This window comes from Photinus pyralis, unplaced genomic scaffold (genome assembly GCF_008802855.1).
Source record: "Photinus pyralis isolate 1611_PpyrPB1 unplaced genomic scaffold, Ppyr1.3 Ppyr1.4_LG2, whole genome shotgun sequence".
In the NCBI taxonomy this organism is placed as follows: Eukaryota; Metazoa; Arthropoda; class Insecta; order Coleoptera; family Lampyridae; genus Photinus; species Photinus pyralis.
In genome coordinates, this window is record NW_022170403.1 from 41,971,624 (window position 1) to 41,995,993 (window position 24,370).

Below are 24,370 nucleotides of genomic sequence, written 5' to 3' on the forward strand. Positions count from 1 at the left end.
AGGTACCTATTGTATTAGTAAGGTAAAAATGACCCCCGCACATTTTTGACGGAAATACACACTTTGAAGCACCAGGAATCCGAATCAAACAAAATCTTGATGTTGTCAGTCCGTCTGTACTCTCATTGCCGACTAAACGGCTGAACTGATTGGAACCAAATTTGGTACATAAATTCTTAGTCATAAAAGAGCAGAATCACGCATGCGAAGGTGTGCAGGTGGTATCTGTGCTAGCCACATCAAGTTTTTTATTTATAGAACGATTGCAATGAAAGGTGTTAATTGGAAACGGGCGAGACATTGCCACTGGCGGAATATTTACGTTGCTGATAAGCTTTGGTTTCAGTAACCTGACTCTCACCCACACAGCTTTTAAATTATGGGGAGTAGATTTGGCAACACTGGCATGAATAATGTTCTGTTTTGCTGCATTTTAGTTCTCATCTCAGTTACTAGAGGGCCAGTGTGTCGCCCTCCCAGCGTGGAGTAAATTCAAACTAGCTTGTCATTATGGAAAATTATTACCATCAAAGTCAGCCATGAACCTTTTATTTATGACAGAATTATTTTTGAAATAGGTACCTACACATAGTTTATATGCTCAGCTCCCAACACACTTTTAGAGACATATGCTACCTACAATATCTACCATTTTTTAAGATGTCCTCACCGAGTCGTCACCACAATGTAATCAGTATGGTTATGCTGTCACTTACTGCCCATGGAACCATGTTTTATAATGACCTGCCCTCACAATATGTTATTCTTTTTTTACTCTTAACACTGCAAGATCTAAATAAATATTAACAACTCTGCAACATTACACTTTATTGATCTATTAATGTGAACAATTATTATCAGAAACATTAATCATATACAACAACTATCAAGTACTGATCATTTGGCATGAAATTCTTAAACAAAGCTATTCTACAACCAATAAAATTTGCAACACAAAATTTGTAAAGCTTGAAAATGTTCAGTACTTTCACAATTTCATAAAAATAGCAACATGTAAAAAATGTAGGTAGGTACTTATTCCAATAATAATATACATTAAAATCTATTTGGTGTAAGTAGGAGTTCTGATCTAATGAAGAAAAATAGCAAATGTGGGCACCAAGTAACCTTCAAGGAATTCTTGTATATAATTTTGTAATTATTATAAAATTAATCAACTGGACGAATATTCGTTGATTTGTGTCTTCGTAAAGTTTTAAACATCAACAAGTGCAAGTGATACGTATAAAAATATAGAACAATTCCTAATGGTAATAGTTATAGTAAAACACATTCATACATGATATGTTTAAATGGCGGATGGATAAACACAAATTAAAAGTTTTAAATTAGATTTTAATGAATGATGGATCAATTACACATGGGAATTTGATACGTGAGCAAAGGTAACCATTAATATTTTAATGTTCGACATGTAATGATATGTATTTACATTTACAAATAAACATACAAATGACAGATGGGTACAAAATGCCATGTATCACATAATGAGTAAATATAGTGAAGTATGTATTAAGACATAATCCAGTATTTTTTTCTAGAAAATTTGCAAGAACAGCTTAATGAAATATTCTTCTTCCTAAAATTTTAATTCAGTAATTTATAGTAATGGATCATGTCTATAATATTAGTCAATAAACACCAATAATCCTTTATATCATTTTTATATCTTTGTTGAGAAGAATGCATAACAGTGAGTAGAGATTGTAGAGAATTTGAAGTAATTCCTAATTTTTGTTCAACTCCCTTCATCCGTTTATAATTTAAAAGAAGTGTTAAAATACTGTTTTAAATTAAAACAATGACATTTTCATGAAGTTTGCCTTATTAAGCTTCGTGGTAACTATTCGTACTTGCCAAATAAGAGTAACTATACGTATCACTCACTGCCTTATGTTATGCACGATATCAACTTGTTAGGCATACCAATTACTTCATGCAGTCTTAAAAGTTCACATTGCCATCGCTATGTTGTTGGCGCAGTTACCTCAACTTGAAATTGAAAGTTTCTATAATATGCTTTTCATTAGAAAAATAAAAAAAATTGCAAAATTGTCGATAAACACTATTTGTACTACAAACATCAGTTAACATAGATACAGATTTTAAAGGAATGGAACGGCGATAATATGCAATATTCAAATTGAGCAAGCAATAATTGATCAATTGTAATCTTGGTCATGGAATATTCATCACGACAGTTTAACTAGATATGAGTTTCATATTTCATCATTGATGCGTTGTCAATTTGAACATGGTATATTTATTAATTATATATAATAGTTGAGGTATTAACAAAAAAGGAATGTTACACACAGAAAAATTAGCTCGGCAGACAGCACCAAAATTATGCTAACACTAAAACATTTAAAAAGCTAAAAATCTACAATAGTATTCCTTTGTAAAAATAAATTTATCTATACAATCAATAAAAACAGTAGATAAAATCGAAATGGCACCTAATTATAATTAAAGTCATACTAGAACTTTTCTTTAATTAACTAAATGCTCATGGAACGCTACATTATAAATAATTTTATTTTTAATAACCAGTGCAGTTTTTAATATTCATATAAATCTGTTTATTGCAAGAAATCTGACTAGCATCGATGAAAATGCTTATTAGTAAATCTCGGGAATTATGTAATCCAAAGTTCTTACGTACGAACTAGGGAAGTACCCAACCTAGAAAGAAGAATAAAACTATAGTAATCGTATAACAATAAATTCGAAAAAGAAAACGAAAAAACGTAACAGGTTACGTAAATAGCTCTCATTTAAGATATATGCAGTAGTTCCAAAATTAGGCGCGAACGAAATGTTGCTTTTCGCCGCTGAAACACGATGATATTTCGCCCATTTTAGTATGTTGTCAACTGAATCTTTATTAATATCTATTAGGAATTCGTTATTTACAAGATTTCGTTTATGTTGCTATTGCGGCGCATTGTAACTTCCAAAATGAAAAAAATGAATATTCTTGAACAGTGGTTGGACCTTAGGTATAAATTTCATTGTTACAGAAAGGGCAGTGCCAATTTTTGGTCAGACTGTGTAACAATTTTAGGAAATTTATTAAAACGTAATGTTACGGCTATGTTTGTAAAGATTGAATTTATCGAGCTTTTGGCGCGAGGATTTCCCAATGCATAGAATCAATCGATTTTAAGAGAGAGGAAAGTAAAGTCCTATTCTGGCGCTCTCCAGATATCAAACATTTATAGACCGATTGTTCAGTCTTTTTTTTATAATTTAAAAATTCAGCTTTTGAGCTATTTTTTTTGGCAAAGAAGGGTTTGAAACCGTAAGTTCATTTTCATTTTATTTCAATAATTAATTATGGTAATATTTTAGCTTCTTTGTTTTGGTTATTGTTAATTGTTATAACTACCTCATCGTAATATACCGAGCATCAGACCAATCGCCTCGCCAGTGCAAATTAAGGACGTTTTACCTAACCATCCACCCAGAGCCGGACCAACCGGAAGAAGACCAGCCACTAACAACCGCAAGTAGCCTAATTAAACTTACGAGTAGCAAGTTAACAGCAATTCAATAAAGAAAGTTAGCCGGTGTGCATGTGTGTACATTATTTTATCTTCGATATCAGAACAGTTTTATTGTTCATTTCCTTTTTGATATTAAAATACGGCACAACTGCCTTACACAAACTTGGATATAAATATCAATGTTGTTGAATGAAAGTGGATTATTAATGATTTGTCCGTCTGGCCATATGACAGAAAAAGTTTTCTTTTTTAGCACTGGAAGGGAATAGATACCCTGGGCCACTCCTTCTTGGAGGTCAAAAATGTGTCATTGAAAATGAATCCGCGATTGGATAGGTTGATTAATTCTAAGCAACTTTTGTTCTATTTTTTCCGAAAGTGAATACTTTTGACCCTATTCGCGACTGAAAATGTCAATTTTTCAGCCAAAAAAATATTAGTTTTGAAGTTATAATCATTCAAAAACCATTTGTTTTGTATGCTTTTTCAATAGTTATAAGCTCATATAATTTAAATTTTCTTTTAACCCTAATTTTTGAACGCGTTGGAGCTGAAAGAGCTTGGGACTAGGGCTGGGCGATTACGGGTTTGAATAATCGATAATCGATTATGAAAAATAATCGATTACAGTGATTAATCGATTAATCAAATGATCGATTAATCAAATAATCGATTAATCAAATAATCGATTAACCAAATCATCGATTAATCACCTAATCGTTTAATCAAAAGTCGATTGTCACATACAAGGAGTGATAAATATCTGTTTGTATGCGTTAATACGTTAGTTATTTAATAATAAAAATAAAAAATAATTCCATTACTCTTTTCATCAAATCGTTCATTACTAGGCAGATCGAATAATCAATAATCAACAAAGTGTCCCTGGTTCGAATCCGGGTTCGGGCATGGATATTTGCAAATGCATAGTGGGTTGGTTGGTAGAACAGCCTTGGCTGAAACCCTGCCCATTTGAAAATGAAGGTCAAAAATAAAAATAAATAAAAATAAATGATTAGGCAGCTTACTCTCCGATGAGGTGTGCTTTAGTTTTGATGATACAATCTTAATTCATTTTAGCTGCTTAAAGTGACGTTTTAACATCCGCTATAAAATAAAATAATACTTGTGAGCTGTGAGTGCTCCTTTTTGCGTAAACTGATGGTCCAGCTAATAATAATCAATTAAAATTTACTTAATAATTGATTAATCAAACAATCGATTAATCAAATAACCGATTAATCAAATAATCGATTAATCAAATAATCGATTAATCAAATAATCGATTAATTTAATAGAATAATCAAACCCGATTATCGATTATCGTTTGATTATAATCGATTAATCCATTTTTTTGCCCAACGCTACTTGGGACAACGTACCATCTATGAAGTTTAAACGAGCATAGCCTACTCAATTTTTATTTGTGTCCTACAGAAAAAAAAACTAAAATTTCCAGAAACCTACAATTTTGCCCTTTGTGCATTTTTTTTGCAAAATTACAAAAACGCTTCAATTTTAAAATATTCATTGCTAGATATTTTGAAAAAAGCGATGTTTTCGACTTCTCTTCAAATCCGCGAACCTTTTCACTCCTAGTCCTACATTAAAAAGTGTAAATACAAAAATTAAAGATAAATACCTCTAAATAATATGGGCAACTGTTAGTTATGAAATAAACTTATGTTTTTTTAAAAATGTTAACTTTTTGGGATTTGTAACGCACCGGATACTAGTAGGACCCAATGCGGTAGTTTAAGGTTGTGGGCACCTTATAGACATTTAAATACTAAGAATTCGTAAAATGAATGCGCTATTTGCACACGCTGTATCTCGATCCGTAGGGAACTGTCGACATCGCGGTTTTCGCTGCATGATAACTTTCATACTGTAGTTGTGTGTAGTGTTTCATTTCCATATAAAAAGTTAGTTTTCCAAAACCTCCTGATCGCTCGGTTGAGTTACGTTTGCAACACTCCTTTATGAGTGCTGACTCTTTTCTTAAATTTTGTCTAAGAGTTTGGCCCGTAGAAAAAGTACGTACTGTATTGAGTAGTATTTTTATTACAAAAACCACAAAGTACAGCACAAAAAAAAACAAAAGTTGCTAACTCTGTTGGTTTTAACAAAATGGTGCTTCGGCGCACAACGCCCTAATCGTGGGAGAATACCCATCGGACAAATTTCCTGGAAAATCGAAAATTTGCCCTGTATTCATTTCATATTTAGTGATATAAACTACCATCAACATCGAATACATAATAACAATTATAAACCTAAAAAGATTTGTCTGACAGGTCTACTATAATTTATTTCAAGGCCTCTTAAGAAAATTATGTAAAACGGTTACAATTTTAGAAAATCTAAAACAGAATGGAAAGCATATCAGATAGGTATAGGGAATTTAATAATTAATTGATGTAGAATTTTTTTCGACATTTGAAAGTGCAACAAAATAAAGCATGTTTCATTTGAAAAAATAAACTTTTTAAGGTTTGAAGTTATTCAAATTGTCCATTAGTTTTAAAATACCCTGTAGAAGGCCGATAAAATTTTAAACCGTTTTGATGTAGCATCAAGTCAACGGAGTCATCGGTCTGGCTCAAAAGAACAGCAGTGAAAGAACAAACATTTTTTAAAATCTTGAATAACTTCATAACCTTTTATGTTGGGTATAGGGAAATGTGGTATCCAACGAAGTAGGCTTTCATGCAGATTTCGATAATGCGGGTGTTGTATTTAAAATAAGTAAATCGATATCGACATCCGGTAAAACCGGAAGTTAAACAATCGTAATAATATTTTCTTTTGATAGATCATGAAAAACTATGTTGGTATGCAAATTTTTGCGTGAAACAGCCTGTATTTTAAAACTAGCAAGCTAAACGTATTTCCAATATTCGCTAGGGCGGCATTATGCTACCGGGCTACCTCTTGTATTCAGATGACCAAAATAACTATTTTACTTTCTCAAAAGCAGAAGATGACTCCCCAGGGACTAACAGTAAATTACACATGGCCCCTATTACAGCCATTTCGCGACAGCTCAAGTACTTTACCGCAAGCAACAACATAGTAATAGAGTGTGGCAGATGTTACCATATCTTACTACTTGTGTAAGATAGAAAAAAGGCAAAAATTGCTTATTTTACGTAGAATCCAGTTGCGTAGTCAAACAAAATTTTGGACCACCGTTTCGGAGATTTCACCCAAAGTTAAAAAATGCCACACCCTGTATATCTTAACGTCAATTTTTTTGCATTATTTTCCTGATTACATTAAAGTACCACAGCCTACATTTTTTTTGTTTAGCCTGAAAATCAATAATAGCCTTATTTTTTTTTACTGTTTTTAAATAGAAACCCATAGATTCAGGGAGATTTGGTTTTGTTAGTGTATCCATGGTAATTAAGACAAACGATACCAACAGAAAAATGTCTAACGGTAGAAAAATGGCATTTCAAAATTTTGAAAAACATAATATACAGTGTGTAAAGTGATGGGGTATACAAGAGGGAATTTTTTTAAAATATTGATTTATGAAAAAAATGTATTCATGATTTTTTGCTTACTTTGAATGTACCAATAACGTTTCGATTGTTTGTGGTTTGATAGCATACACGCTATCTTGATTATAATGTAGAATGATAACTTTCAATAAAAAAAATTAATTTTATTATTTTTCCAGATTTCTATAAATAATAATAATAATACTTTATTGCTCAAACAGAAAACATTCCAATAATAGAGCAACAATACAATTACAATTACAAGAGTGAAATTAAAATAATGTAACTAAAATAGTATACTTAAGTAAATTAATATTATAAACATACAAAATTTGTGCAAGTGCGTTGACAGATAATTAAATTCGATTAAATTGCGCAAAATAAACCAAAAATATATATAAATTATATTAAAACGTGCAAATGAACAACAGAGATAATAATAATAATAAATTTTAGATTATCGAAACGTTATTGGTACTTTCAAAGCAAGCAAAAAATATGATTAAGAATAAATTTTTTTCATAAATCAATATTTAAAAAAAAATTCCCTCTTGTATACCCCATCGCTTTACACACTGTACACTTAATTATAGAGTGTGTTTCAAAAAAAAAGGTCCGATATTTTATACACGTATGGTACTCATGAAAAGAAGCCAAAAAGTCTTAATAAACATAGATCCGTATACTAAGTGTTTCAGTTGATTTTGTGTCAATTTAAATATTTTTGTTTTTCTACAGTTGACTTAAGTGGCTGAATTTTCTGTGTGCAAATGGAAGGAGGATACATACAGCATCTTCTTTAAGTATTTTACGTATTAAGAAACATCTGTTTTTAATAATGTAATTTATTGAAGAGATAAGAGTTGCTGTTATATTGTCTTCAACAAATTACAGACAATTCAACTCCTTGAGTCAAGTGTAGGAAAACAAAAATATTTACTTTTTTTTCTCTTTACAACGATGTATGGTGCTTCAGTATGACATCAGGTATCAGTATCACATTTATCCTAAAAATACAAAATCTTGTTTTTTGTCAAGAATGCTTTGGAAAAACAAAATGTTCTTTTGTTGTAAACAAAAGCTTGGCAGTTTGATGTTATTTCAAGTAGTGTCATTTACGTTTGCGCTAGTTTTATTGCGAAAAAAAATGCCTTTTTTAAGTGCAGAACAAAGAGATATGATACTAATTTAACACACTTTGCATCAAAATGCTGATTTTCATGAACTTCGTCAAAGAATCCACTCTCAGACACAAGATTAAAAAACAAGATGTGCCAAGAACTCAACAGTCATAGCAAATCTTAGGAAGAGAGTGGCACTGTGTTTAGAATTAGCAGGTTGGCAATTTGAACACATGCTGTGATGTTACATTTGTTAAATATTATTTATTCTTATGTATTTTATTCTAATTTGAATTATAATTTTCTTACAAAATTGAATCTTCTCAACACAACTAGTTCAATGCCAACGACTCAACCAGACAGACAGATCAAACGTCCACGTCCAACTTTTGTTCACAACAAATGAACGCTTGATCTTCCAAAGTACTCTTCGCAAAAAATGAAAAATTGTATTTTTAGGAAAAATGTGATACTGAGCCATCATGTGTGATACATCGGCCTCAAGAGAAAAAAAGACGTAATCTCAAAATGCCAAATCCAAAATGGCGTCCATAAAAAAAATAAAATTTATCAAGAAAAAATTCAACACCAAAATCCGAAATTTTCGTTTTTTTTAAAAGATATTTTTAAAACTATTGAAAATATTTTAAATTTTTTTTCGGATTATTAATTAGGACAAAAATTCACAGCTTTGCCCTCATTTAACCAATTTTCCCTCTCTTAAGATATTCGAGATCCCCATAATGGCGAAAAATGAAACCCTGTATCTTTATTTTGAAGTGAGCAGGACTGCTTCACACTTACAAAACTTTCGTACACTCAAACCCGGATTAGACCAAGAATTTTATGAGTTGCAGCTGAGGAAACATCAACAGGCTGGTGATAATTGCAAGTCAGGTTGTCATAGTTATGCTAACCAATACTTACCTAACTCAATTTCTTCTTAACAGTTTGTCAAACACTGAGAAATAAATAATGCACATTTTTAAAAACAAAAAACACTCATGACTTTATCTTAACAGAGCAGCCACGAACAAAAATTTTCCACAAAAATATATTTTGGATCATGATTGTTGTTTACATACGTAAATGGATTGATTATTCATAAAAATCTTAAAATTGATTTTGGTTATTCAGTTACCAGCATACTAAAAATTGATGCGATTTTTTTATTGCCCTAAACATGGATCCTTAACAGAATTAGAAAACAAATATTCTGTGTAAGGCATGAAAACAAACCTGATCATCACATTTGCCCTTCCACCATCCATTTCGATATCCTTCTTGACATAACACGATTACTTCCTGACCTTCTCGAAAGGAAATATGTTCGCAATCTTGAGGATCGAAATCTCTACACGCTACCGCCCTCAATTGGCGATAAGGCCATTCTAATTTAGTGTGCTCTTCCAACCTGCAACAGCAGAAACATAATTCTGATATAAGACAATGGCAAAAAATACCGTTCAAAATTCTCTTTCAGACTAGAATGTTGATAATTTTCAATTAACGCTTCAATACTGTTAAAGTACTTCGATAAAGATAAAAAGTATTTTTCTTCAGACCCTGTTATATCACAACATATTTTCATATGTTTCACTGTGTTGTCTGTCCTGTTAACAAAAAAGTCGTAATCGAAATAATGATGCCCAAAGACTTACTTAAGACTTAACGCAAAACGATCTCGATCATCTCTCTGTGATCTTATGCGAACTAAATAAGTTCCATTTCTACGATGTTCTAAGGCCGTCGAAGCTTCGTTTCGATCCATTTCCCCAACAAACCTAAGCCAAAAATGTGATTGGGCGATACACTAAACAAGATTTTTACCATAATTTGTTAGATAGCTGAACATCACTGTGTAAGATGTGCGGCGGAGGAGGTGGTGGTGCGCCACATCGACCAGAGGTCGCAATACACTCCTTATGAATAGCAATATCACACACTCTGCACCTGTATCCTTGAAAGATAAGACCTTTTAAATATTTTGAGCAACGGTTACAAGTAACTGGTTTGCTAAATGTGTGCATTTCAAACCGGTGGTTGGTTCTCGCTAGACTTGCCGGACGAACATTATCCCTGCAATTTGATAAACATACAAGTTTAACCTTGACCAGAAGCACTTACACAGCATCCCTTAAAGCTTTAATCATTTTTTCTTTAATTTCGATACTACGCGCATATATAGTATACGCAATGGATTGATTATGCTTCACCAAATGCCACTGGTATGACCATCGAGCTTCACGATTTAAAAGCGCTCTATTATTAAAATTTTCAATTCGATATTCGGGTAAATGCAACATATCGCGATAAGCAAATTGATTTCCCTTAAAGAATTACATTAAACACATCGCAAAAGATAACTTGGACATCTTACTTTAATTTGTTTACATAAAATCATAACTTTATCAAATATGAACACATAGCGGTTACGAATTTTTTGATCATCGTGAGCTTTAATTTTTAGTTCCGCATCTTTGATAAGACGTCCACAATTTTCTAGCTTAATTTCGGAGGATACGTCCCACTCCACTATATTTTCCTGCAATTTTTTTATAACGGCGAGATGTTCACTATCTCGAGCGGCTTCGTTAATGTAACCAGCCACATCCAGCATAACTTCTCTGGCTCGTTTTAATTCTTGATATTCTTCATGATTCTAAAAATAGTTTGCCCATCACATAATCCAATCCGTGAATTAAGAATGGTGAAGATTACTTACAAGTGAGTCACACAAACCCGTTTTAGAGTCATGATTATTTGTCTGACTTACTTGTAATGTAACACCCTTAAAAATTAGTGCTTACAGGATCTGTCAGTTCGATAAGTTTTTCCAGTAGCAAATGATACTTTAGTATCCTTTGCATTGGGACAGATAAAACGTCTCGCAATTTAAACCTCCCATTATTGTCTTCTTTTTCACATTTCTAAAAGAAGACTCAATAGTTTCGCAATTTCAAAAACGGAATTACACTCACAATAATAGCCTGGTTAAGAATTTCATCTTTATCACAGAAATCTTGTAATAACGCACAAGCATAAGACAAATTACCACAATACGTTCCATACACCAGGAATCTCTCTCTCCACGCCATAAAAATACCGCCTAACCTAACAGATTTATCAGTACCAACTTTGAGCAATTGACTTAGGAAACCTGTATGAATTTCGTGTAGTTCCTACAAGACATTTGTTAGTATATCTGCATTTAAAATAATGGCTTACGTTAATTTTGCAAAAAACGATCGGACGTAATTCAGGCCGTAGATGAGCTTGAAGAGGTTTCATAAAATTCTTCTTCAGTTTATTTAATACTTCTACATAATTATGCTCAGTTTCTACAAGCTCTTTAATAACATAGTCTCTTTTTTCTAAGGGTGGATGCGTCCCAACGAACTAGGGATAAGTTACGTTACTTAAAGAAAGTAGTTTGGCATGTAAGTCAATCAAGCATTAAGAGAAGCAACATTTTAATGCAATATTCAAAATCAAATTACACAGGAACTTACCTCCGAGTGTGGTACTTGCTGTAAAGAACAAAGATCCTGGTAAATTTCCTCACCCCTGTTATAGTCACCATATTCCTCATACTCCACGACATTTAAGGCTGACCGAGTTGGTGGTTCACTGATACACAAATAAGGCCATGCAAAAACTACTACTATGTTGTATGTAAAATAAAAATACATATGTCTCGTTTTACAAAGATTAAAAAATTTACTACCAATGCAAAGGGGTTCTCAGCATAAAACTTGGTTGAAAACCCCATCCATCAATAAAATACAATTCATTCTCAACATTAACTATGCACCAACAGTGAAAAATTAATTTTTAACCACAAGAGAAATAGAACTGAAATAAAAATAATGGGATGCTGCAACATATAGATAAAGTGAAAGTGCATAAATAATGTAAAGCCCACCTCTGGCAGGCTATCTGATATAGTGACATAACATAAATCATCGTAAACCTCCTCTTCTCGATCCTCAGGTTTGGGACTTGGTATTGTAAATTGTAACCAACTTGGTTCGGCTCCAAAATTGGATACGAACCTAACATCGCTGTTAATAAAAATAATTTAATAAAGTGTTCATTAAAAGTCTAAGTTATTAGACTGAGATATAACATTAGGCGCGTTAATCAATACGTTGACAATTTATCAAACGCTGCTTAATTGTTTATCATTCCTAGCACGTCCTGTATATAACTATATTGCCTGTCCCTGTATATATTCCCACTTGTTATGTGCGGCGCATGAGCAGTTGGAGGTAGATCAGCATCCTTCGAACATTAAAGAATCGAAGTTGTTGTGCAACCATCAATAATAATGAACATGCTTGTTAAAAAGCAACACGTTATTTTCATTGAGACTATATAGGTCTTCATCCACAATAGTAACCGCTCGTCTTTCACTTATGGATCTATCGGCATAGATGAGACTTTTGTCTGTGTAACTGTCGCCAATACTCTTGAATGCATATAAGTATTCTTTTTTTTTTGTTTTATTTCTGTTTAGTTCTTTTAATTCTAGCCTCATTTCAATTTCAGGTATCGACCACGGCGCGTACTCATGTCTGCTTAGATAGAAATCAGTAGCATAGTTTCATCTATTTCCTTAAACCTGATACAAAGGGGATGTGTATGTAATAGCTGCCGTAACAAAAACATTTTCTACAGGAAAGAGGAATCTGTTCGAGTGAGTGATTTATGATCTAGCTTTTGCCATATAATTGACCATTAAATTTTCCCTCTGTATGTCTAATGGGGACAGACATGACTTGCAGTAGAGGCTGTAGGGGACTAGCTTAATTGCAATACACAAAATGTTTCTTTTAGCTAACTAGTGCGTTAGACACTTATTTTGAGTTAAAAATTATTTTTATTATAGGTCATCGATTATTCACTTGTAATTTGAATTTCCTTGTAAACGCCCTGTATCACTAAATCCGATTTTCTCATTATCAAAGTGTTGCCCTTTACTCGGATTAACATTTATTATTGATCAAATGTATTTTTTAACTTCAAAAATCAAGGGGGCTACATTTCATCAAAATGAGGCTTGCTTCTGGGGAAAAAATTAATAAGATGGCAATGTTAACAAAAAACCAAAAAGTGAATCTAGAGGTTAACTAATGACATTGAAACAAGTAAAAATATACCAGGTGTTTTATTTAAAAAAACTCAGTTATTTATTGACACCATAAAAATGGAACACCCTGTAAATTCAAAAATAATTGCTGCAGATGCACAAGTGTCTATAATTGACATCTGCACATAAGATATTGTAATATTTTTTACCAGGTGTGGGCTAAGAAAGACCGACGCACTGTTGCAGGACCCTGTATATAACCAAATACTATATTGAATAGAAAATGTTTAGTGGCGCACATTTTTTTATTGAAATTTTTGGCTCTTCTCTTTCAATAGGCCGCCGACTCCTGGTATAGACAGCGTTCCCACCTGTTTCTCCGCCTTTCCATACATCTTATAGATGACCTTAATCTCTTGACTGTTAGCATTTTCTTTAAAAACCGCACACAATTTAGAGATACAATTATGAGATCCTTGGCAATTTGACCATTGGATGGAAATCTCACATGCTGTCCCTTGATGAATATCTTTATCACAAATACATCATTGAGGATATTTACATATGATAGACGCATGTCGAAACTATTGACAATTGAAACAGTGTAGCAAGTTTGGTATGTAAGGTCGACCCATCAATGGGTAGAAAGGTGCCTGAATTGTTTTTGGAAGAGCTCGAGTATTAAAAGTGAGTTGGCTGTATATATCTTAGAGGCGAACACGCAGTTGTTGCACAGTTTCTGCAAGGTGTGATCGCCACCTGTTTGTCTCTTCAGACTTGAGAAATATAACTGCAAATGGTTATAAAAAATACTGTAGAAATATATAGAGAAACGCGAGGGGAAGCGTAAAATAGTACAAAGTAAGGGGCTAAAATATGAAACAAATTCATTTAAAAATCAGGTGTTGGGTTTTAAAAAATACTCACACACATCTAGCATATTTTTTCTTGCGGATTTTAAATATACAGGGTACGTCAAAAAAGTAGATTTTGATATCAAAGTTGATTTTTTTAATTGAACAGTATTTTTTTAAATCCATTGTCGAATTCTGTGCCAAATTCTACGACCAATAAAAATAATTCAAAAATGGATTTAAAAAAATACAGTTTCATTTCAACACTTAGATCATTATTGGCAAACAATTTCTGTTAAAATACAATTGAAAAACGCCTTGGGGCGGGCTCAGACATATTTACCCTTCTATCTGTGACCTTGTAGTAGATACACAGCATACATAAGAAATTGTAATTGCCATGTTGTCTCTTTTTCTCCTATGAAACAAAACCAGTACAATATTTAACAAAAGCCGTGGCAAAAGTAAAGTGAAAACCCAGAGGAAATTAAAGATTTAAATTGCCCTATTAACAACCAACTATGAATCTTTGCCACCCAGGAATTTTCTCGGTAACACACCTGGTCGGGACGTAGGTGAAAGATCATTTCAACCACTAAAACTCACTTGAAATGCAAATACCTCGGCAAATACATACAGAATTCTACAACTTCACATTTTAATTTAGTATTTTCCTGATACATTACACTTCCGGGACCATCAGTTTTTGTTGATAACACAGTCTATTTCATTCATCAAATATGTGGGATAATCTAAAGATAAAAGTTTGAAAGAGATATGCAAACAAAAACCACAATGATAAGGTATTTAACAAAAACTCCAACAAACCACAATTTTCCAATTTTTTTGTTGTGTTTGCTACTTGAACGATGGCAAGAGTTCCAGTGTTTTGAGATTTTTACTGTTCTGAGAAATCAATGAATATTCGAAAATATACTCCCAAAAAGATATTGAAAAATTAAAACATTTTCGAGTCATTACAGATAATTTATGCTAGGTAAAACTATCGAACAATTAATTCCCAATTATGATAATACTACGCAACTTTTGGTAAATTATCTGCGTATTGTGGTGTTGTAAATTGAAACCTAAAAACCAATTGCTAATGAATTCAGAATTAAGCTTTGTATAACTACGACTTTTAGACTTACATTTACAGATATCTCTTCAATTTATTAAAGTAATGGATCACATACTAATTGTGAAATACTTACACAGACTTCAGACTCTGATATATATCCTCCTCTTCACGAGATTGAACATTTTGAGCAGAAAATCCACTAAACATCTTTGATTTAAAAAAAAGTAAAATCCAGAAGAAAACTTACGGTATATTACTCTTCAAAGACTTGGGACTTAGTGACAGCTTGGAGATGGTGCATAACACTTTATGAAAATTTGTTAGATCAAATAGCATCAACTCCTCAAACAAATCTGATTCCTTAATTCCGAAAGTGACATTGCAAGTCCTTAAGAATAATCGTATATTTCTCAAGCACAAAAACTGAAATTGAACGTGTAACATCTGTGGAGATCCCTAAATTAAACTAACCTGTGCCATTGCCGGCTTTAAATTAACATCCTTCATGTCAATGCAACCGGGATCTATCTTATTAAGTAACGTACAAAGTAATACACCATCCCGAAGAGTATTGGCAAGATCAACAATTCCAGCATTAGGCCAATTGGCTCTGTGATCACTGCGTAGGACGTCCCATTGTGTCAGCCAACTAGCACACTCGCGCCAGAGTTCGTCACTGGTTACATAGGCCGTGGCCATCTTTTCCCAGTTATATTAAAACATAATCCTCTTAAAATGTTAAACAGTAGTTAAAGGAAAACATGTAAGCCACCTTTTACCTGGATTAGGTTTACTTTATCGTTGCTAGTAATCATATCTTCGTATGACGTTTTTATCAAATTAGGTGGAATAACAGCACAAAATGGAATTGCAATTCCATAACACTTTAGTTTTTAGGTCGTTCTTACAGGCCATAAATAAATAAATAAAAATTACTTATGTAGTTGGATTGCAATAAATAATCACAGAATCCAACCTAAAACAGCGTATATGGCACGAGCTCTACAATACCGATCGATACGCCCATGGAAATATTCTAAAAGTGGTTTTACACCATCCACACCCATTTATTTATGCAGCGTGTACACTGTACAGCTTTTGAATACGTCATTGATTATACACACATAATCAATGAATACGTTAATCAATGGCATTTGTTTTACAAGATATGCTGATCTGGTGGGGCAGAATGGACCCCTTAAGGCGTGTTGTAAAATTAATGGATGCGTGAAGATCTCCAAGACTGTTTGGTATTCAGTTATATCAGATCTTTGTGCTTATAAATTTATAGGTACCTACGTTAAGAATAGGTTGTGCATGCGCAGTGCTAACTTTCTTATTTGCGGACGGATATTGCTGAAAACGAATTTGGCTGGAGTAACTATTTTTTTCGGACAAAGACTGTTAGTGTGGAAATGCGATTTTTTAAAATCGTGTCTTCTACATGTTGTCTTAACTCCTCTTCCAATGCGTCTTTTTACAGCCAACTCTGATTTTTTCTTTTTGCTTCATATATACAAGTTTCGTATTAGGCGTCTTTCTCTCCAGTTGACACCCTTTTCTTTATTTCCAACAGTTTCTCTCTTTAGAATGTCAACAAAAGCTACACAGGTCTTTCCCTTTTCCAAATACCTTTCGCCGATCGTTTTCACCACTCCTATATAGCGGATAGCCTATAGGTAATGCGTCTCTGGTGCCCATTCCTCTTCTGAATACAAATTGTTCCTCTGCCATATATTCTCCTCTCTAAGTTTGTTAAGCTTTCTATTCAATATTTTCAATTTCATTAATATCTTTGTTGATTGTTCTACATATATTCTGAACATTTGCGTACCGTGCTTATTTATGTAGAGACTAGAGAGTAGAGCCACTATTTCTGAACAGAGATTTTATTACAAAGAGTTTTCGCTGTGTTCGTAATCAATGCGTGACCGTCAGAGTTTTCCAATGAAACAGTATGAACTCTCACGTTTGTCTAAAATGCGTTTAGAATAAGATGCAGAATACGAAGTGAAAAAGGTCCTGCCCAGTTCTGTACCCAGAATGAAGTAGCAGTGGTGGCCGGTATTTTTCTAGAGGGGCTTAAGAAGTTTTTGATAAAAACTTCCTATGTAATTTTTGTAAAGGAACCATCAACCGTAATTTCCAGTGGGGCCCAGCCCCATCTAGCCACCCCCTGGCTGCGGGCTTCGGCCTGCTTCTGCCATTTGAAATAACAAAGTTAGTGTCGGCTTCTGGTTTAAGTGGATGCGAAAATTAAGTCATAGGTGTCGTAAAGTTAAAAAAAATTCTCTTGACACTGTTTCCAAAAAACTATTGGTCGTGAAACGACAGTATCCGACTTCACCTACCGATCACGGTCGAGTACAGTACGAATTATGATCGTCACCGCTGTTTCTTCTGAGCTTCTGCTTGAGCGATAAACTGGTAACTTCATACCCATAACAAAACATAAGCATTTCCAATGCTAAAACAAATGAGGTACCTAATTGTATTGCAAAGACAACCAATATTATCTGATCGATTACACGAATTTTCTTTTCAACACAACACAACACATGGCAACGTTGTCTTACCTACAGCATCCCTCCCACATGGCGTTAACACTCCTTTTCCTATTTTCCTAAAATTTTGTTTAGTTCAGCTTCAGCTTCAGACGCGTGCGCTATGGAGCCGTTCCTTGCGTGATCGTGTCTGACATAACCTACCTACACTCTACTAGTCTTATTTTGGATGTGATGTGGTTAGTTTGTTTAGGTATAATCGTAGTTTATTGGAATATCGTTTAATTTGTTACATACTCGCTTTTGTTTAGTTTTTACCAAATGTATTTTAACAACCTGCACCTTTAATTAAATAGTTGGATCCTGTTTACCTATAACTAAACTGATTAAATTAAAACGTGCCGGTGCATTAAAAATGTTTTCATTTATAAGAATTGTTGCTGTATTTACCATAACACTTCCTTATACAATTCAGCAGCAATTTTTTGAAGAAAGTTACCGTACATGTGAATTTGAAAATGCAGCCGACAAAAAAACAATCACAGTTCCAAAGTAAGTGCTTCCTCATATCCGCTAATCGTAAATTAAACTTCTGAAATTTTTAGTCAAGTGTGGAATGTTCAGGGTTTAAACAGACATAAGGACGTGCTCATCAAACTATCAATATGCGACTTAGGGTCTTCTATTCCCGATTGCGATGTAGGGGCGACTGTATGTACAGTGAACAAGAAGAAGAATCGCTACATTATCAAAAATGCGGGTACTTCTTTTATTTATACCAAAGATGGTAAGTTACTTTTTATTTACGATTGATTTTTTCCCAAAGCAGACCACGAGAAATATCTCTTCAATTCAAAATGCAGGCATAAACAATAGTTTTGGGTTTACAAACAATGAAACAACTACAGTACACGTATTTATTCTGGTATTTTTTTAATTTTGGTACGTGGGCTGCAACAATTGCCTTAATTTCATGCTGATTGCATAAATGATTGTCGGAATAAGCGCACCGCGAATTTGTGTACCTGGGTATAGCTGGTATAGGTATCAATAACAAAAAATTGACTTCCGGTCTCCGGAGGGAGAAAACATGCTTCACCACTACGCATCTAGTGATCTAGTGCTTTTTTAAAATGCGCATTGTTGTCAACACATATTTCAGCTGAATCTATTTCCGTTCTCTATATTTTTCAGTTTACTCATTTAGAAGACGAATGTCAAAAAGGATATGCAAATTTCCCAAATTGCATACCATACCGTCATCAGTTACTTTGTTTATTTCAAGAAAGCAACGTTAGCAATCTTTTGAGCAGGTGTGGGTGAATGGGTAGATTAAAAGTATTCTCTTTTGGAATAATTCTTTCTTTCTTCTTTTGTCATATTCAAATAAATGCCCAATTTGCAGATGTAGTGCAGACGTTGGTACTTATGCATATTTGAGGGTTGTATGGTTAGATTAGAACTTCTAGTATTGTAGCGAATTTTGTAAGAACCATCAAGGTGGCATAAAGTCGATTCCATGAAATATAATATGCTGATTCCAGAATTCTCTAGAAGCTGTATAACCAAATTGAATTGTGTAAATCGTTGAAAATACTCTCATGAGTCATAACACATGCTGCGTCCGTCGATTTTTTTGATCAGACAACTGAAGATTTATTTTCTAGTACTGCAACCATTTATTCATTCCCTTGTGAATTGATATTATATTCAACCCAGCGCAATATTCCTATATGTATCGATGAGGATAAAGCAATTTTATAAACAGGAAGGTATGAAAGCTAAGAAAGCTAGTGCAGAAAAAAAGAAGCTATCTAAACTATGTAATAGTTAAATGAATATTATTATGTTACTCAACTGGTTAATACAAAATTATTAATTCCTGAAATATTCATAAATAATATGCATGTGTTTTCATTTCATGGAAAGTTTCGCCCTCCAACCAAATTCTTAAAAAAGATCGCTACTGTAGATACATCTAAACCTTGATATTTTTACAATCAGAAGTATGTGTATGTATTACATATTGATATCTACTTCATAGTGACATGACCATTCCTACACAGTTTTTATACGATAATGGACAGAAACACACAACTTTGGTAGTAAACAATGTAACGTGCGAATGGATTACGTACATATAAATGCGTTCTGAAGCGGACGGAATTTGCTCTCTCTCTCTCTCTTGCACATTTCAGGCCGGTAACGGCGTACATGCTAGACGCACTCGCCGTATCACCAGTCTATACCACCGTGTTCCACACTAGGGACCGACAAGAAATCCAAATTCCAACTTTTTAGAGACAAATTATCCAAATAATTTGGATTGTTTTCGTCAAGATATCCAATTTTTATCGACAAATTATCCAAGTCCAAATAAAGCGACAAAATATCCAACCAATTTGGAAACTCCGATTTGGATATCTTGTCTGTGGCGCGACAAGATATCCAAATACCGAATTTTTTTAGACAAGAAATCCAAAATTTTTGGACAAAATATCCAAAAAGTTCGGAAATTTTTTGACAAGATATCCAAACTTTTTTAGACAAGAAATCCAAATTTTATTCAAGCCCTTTAATCACGTATGAACCTTGTGCAGTACGAAACATTTCAGTTTCAGTGTTAAAGCAAATGCTATGGCATTTAGTATGTTCTCATACAGCGTCAAAGAATTAGTGCCTACCTTGTAATAAATGAGTTATTATTAAACTACACTACACTAAACGCTGTATAAAAACTTACTGAATGCTAATTGCTATGCCGTGTTTTAGCACTGAAACTGAAATGCTGATACGGAATTTTTCGGACCACACAAGGTTCATGCCTGATTAAAATTATAATTAATAAACCGATACAACGAAATATCGAAGGATCCTCAGTATTACAATCACTTTTAACGACAATTTATTTTAATCTTACAAAATACATTTTATAGTTAACAAAAATGCATCAAATTCATGTCTTGGGCTTTGAGATAATGCTCTTGGTTTTTTTCCCAACGATCTTGGTGCATAAATAACGATTTTGACATGTTTTGATCAAAATCCATGTGGTCCATAAAAATAGATCAAATTCATGTTTAGATCATTGAGATAATGCTCTTGATCTTTTTCCCAACGATCTTGGTGCATAAATAACGATTTTGACATGTTTTGATCAAAATCCACGTTTCGCCAAAAATTCATCAAATTCATGTCTTGGCATTGAGATAATGCGCCTAGTCTTTTCCCAACGATCTTGGTGCATAAATAACGATTTTGACATGTTTTGATCAAAATCCACGTGGTCGCCAAAAATGCATCAAATTCATGTCTTGGGCATTGAGATAATGCGCCTAGTCTTTTTCCAACGATCTTGGGGCATAAATAACGATTTTGACATGTTTTGATCAAAATCCACGTGGTCGCCAAAAAATGCATCAAATTCATGTCTTGGGAATTGAGATAATCGCTTAGTCTTTTTCCCAAGCATCTTGGTGCATAATTAACGATTTTGACATATTTTGATCAAAATCCATGGTGGCCTTCAGAAAAATAAATTTAGACAGTTTTTGAATCACACACATGCGTTATCAACGTGACGTTAATCAACTCTTCAGCATCCAAGATAATGCGTTTGAAAGCTTTTACAATCTAAATCAGTGAAAAGAATAATTTTGGGCGGTACCATTTTGCTCTAAAACTTTTGACCCGAGACCAAGAGAAGAGTTATATTGGAATTGTACACATACTAAGAGTCATAGGGAATATCTAGCGAAAAGTCCGGAACTCGACTACATGACCAGGGAATGGAAATATGTTAATTTTTATTATATATTCGCAGTTCCGTTTCCGATTCACTCGAAGTCGTATAACTTTTTCCTGTTGAACCAGCTTTCCTGGAAAATCAAAGCGTTCGTTTTAATGTCAAGTACCCGTAACCAAATTCAACACAATCGCACATTTTTAAAAAGTTAGAGCGCACACGGACGGACGGACGGAACGGGACGGACGGAGGACGGGACGACAATACAAAACTATAAAGATTGAGGATCCTTAATAAATGAGGAGAGCAGATCCAGAGGATTGGAGGCGTAACAATAAGCGAAGGAACTGGCATTTAAAATTAAGTATTAGTTTATGGATAGCAGTAGAATTGGTGATAAATGAGAATGGCGATATTAACGACTAACGTTTAACAAAATTGTGTTGTTTATCGTCCAAAGCAGGCCGTCCTACATATTAATCACAGTAACTGTAATAATGCTTTGGTCGATTAAGTGTCAACCCGGTTGTAGGGATATCGTATGGGGTTCGTGTAAACACATATAACAGAACCTCATAGTGAGATCAAATTACCCGTTCATGCGATATAAAATGTTATTGTTATTACGTAACGATTTGGCTATACATAATCACCTATGGCCTATAGAGGATTGAGTATAACCGTTGAGTGAAAATCGTTTTTCAATGGTATAACTCAATAGACTCTAAACAGTTAGTTTCATATATTACACTACAGGACTGACGATTTTCACATGCTTTATCAGCGTTTCGATAATACTTAGCAGATATTGAATGATTTGGTAGTGTATGAGAGCTCTAGATAGAGATTTCGAAATAACGACGTTTTCGGTTTAATACGAAAATTTTTGCCTGCCGATGTATCGAGTTCAAGCTTTTATTTTTTGCTTGAGCTTGGGTGGATTAATTTAGTTCGCCAGTTAATAATTGATAGGTACCGTTGGTTGGTTATAACTCAATCAAATGGCAATGCAGTTTCTTAACCCGCGCCAGTTAAATTTTGATTGATTTTTTGTACTTCTTTCCACGTTGACGATTTGTTGGGCCCCCTTGACTTAATTAACTTTTGAGCTTATCCATACGTAACCCCCGTTAAAATTGATCTCTCGACGGCCCACATTCGAATGGCCGGAACAAAAAAACCTCCGCTTCGGACCACTCTTGGTGTAATGTGGTCCCAACGCGAGTACCACTAAAAAACGGATTCTTCCTGACACCTATAAGTGCTACTCTTAGCGAATCCTAGCGAAGTATGTAAAAATATGCAACCTTGTTCTTTTTTTAATGTTTTGGGTGAGTTCTATTGCGTATTTCTAAATAACCGCTTGTAGTCACCTACCTCTCGTTAAAATTATATTATTTACGGACTTAGGTACGATTCTGTTGTTGTTTAGCTTTTGTTTTACTTTCAATAAAGTTCGGTTTTCTCGATTTTGCGATTCGCCACCTTAAGAAGTTATGCGCTCAGTGTTTGCGTGTTAAAAGTCGTGACTATTAAGAGGACAACGCGCTATAGAAATCTAATGACACAAAAGCGACGAACATTAATTCCACCCATGAAATACGGATTTTTTTTCGATTCCCCCACCCATAAAATTTATTGGATAATTCAACCCGCTCCCATTTTAACACCCTGTAGACTTTCTATCATTATGTACCTAGACTTTTCGAATCTCAAAAATAACTCTAAATTTAGAGCTACCTACCTTTACAATCTTTGGGTCACAATAATATAAGGGCAAATATACACCCCACTTTACTAGGGAAAAAGTAAACTGAAAAACTGAACCTTAATGTACCGTTTCACCAACTGATTAGAGCAACTTAAGTAGAATAGAGAATGTAGATTTTTTCATAATAATAATCGTCGTTGAAGAGTTAATAGTTTATTTATGGGTATGGGGGATAGAGGAACTTTTCGTTTCACGGTTGGTAGTTCCTAAAGCTTTATAAATTACTTCTGTCATTTGTTCCTATTTTCCCTGAAACTGTAAACAACCTTTAGCACACAATCTCAACGTGACAATTAAGTTGCAGTTTGTCTTTCATTTTCTAGAGCTCTCCATTCTTTACCATACCAGTTTCGAGTTCGAGTAGACCCAACCTAACTGAACTAGCGTAAACAACACATGCACTACGAAGAAGGAAATTATTTTCTCTCGCTTTACTACTTCTAGGATTTTGTAGGATTTCTATTCCTGCCGCCAATGTCTTTGTCACGAGCCACCTTTGCATATAAAACAACCGGAGAGAAAAGGTGATATGTTTGCTTATATCATAGATAGATTTCACCTAGAAACTTGGCCTCAGGACAGTCTGATACCATTCTACTTGAAACCGAACAAAATACATAAAATATTGGGTTTCCATTTTCCTTTATTCCCCTGTTGATGTACAATAGAGTCTAGCCGACACCTTTGACCTACAAGGTATTTTTCATGCAATGTTGCATTTCAGTTTTAAACGACCAAATCGTATAATCGAAATGAAAGACGGGAAACTTATTTTGTCGGTTTATAGACCAAACAAACTAATCCTGATAATATAAACTGAAGTCATTAAACTAGCGCATACCTACATTTACTACCTTTACGTTCTGATATTTCCGTAATTTCACCATCCTTTTGCAGTACAGAAGTAACCGTTGTAATCTAATAAAGCTTATTTTTTTACAGGTAAGCCATTCCATTCGTCTTATAAAACGAGTCGTGCGGGTGTAACCTCCCCTAACATTGGATAGGTACGTAATTACATTTAAGATGAGCACCTGATGGGTTTAAATAATTACCGATATTTTTTATGACGTCTTTCGTGAGTTTTAAGCGAGTTTTTATTAAGAGCATAAACCTTGTTTTAAAGGTTGTACCACGTTAATGAAAGACTTCTGTTTTAGTTT

General features: G+C 33.8%; 1 protein-coding gene across 1 annotated transcript; it reads right to left on the minus strand.

The window, feature by feature from the left end:
- Window positions 1-1,904: 1,904 nt before the first annotated feature.
- Window positions 1,905-16,181, minus strand: LOC116162824 (protein vav). The gene is made up of 15 exons (XM_031476546.1): window positions 15,967-16,181; window positions 15,659-15,916; window positions 15,435-15,610; window positions 15,321-15,386; window positions 11,673-11,790; window positions 11,389-11,559; window positions 11,142-11,342; window positions 10,971-11,090; window positions 10,541-10,822; window positions 10,288-10,490; window positions 9,991-10,239; window positions 9,822-9,944; window positions 9,624-9,773; window positions 9,400-9,574; window positions 1,905-2,706 (listed from the first exon to the last, which is right to left on the minus strand). The coding sequence occupies exons 2-15, from the start codon at window positions 15,884-15,886 to the stop codon at window positions 2,644-2,646; spliced, it is 2,325 nt and encodes a 774-aa protein (XP_031332406.1). The 5' UTR covers window positions 15,887-15,916; window positions 15,967-16,181; the 3' UTR covers window positions 1,905-2,643.
- Window positions 16,182-24,370: the final 8,189 nt, after the last annotated feature.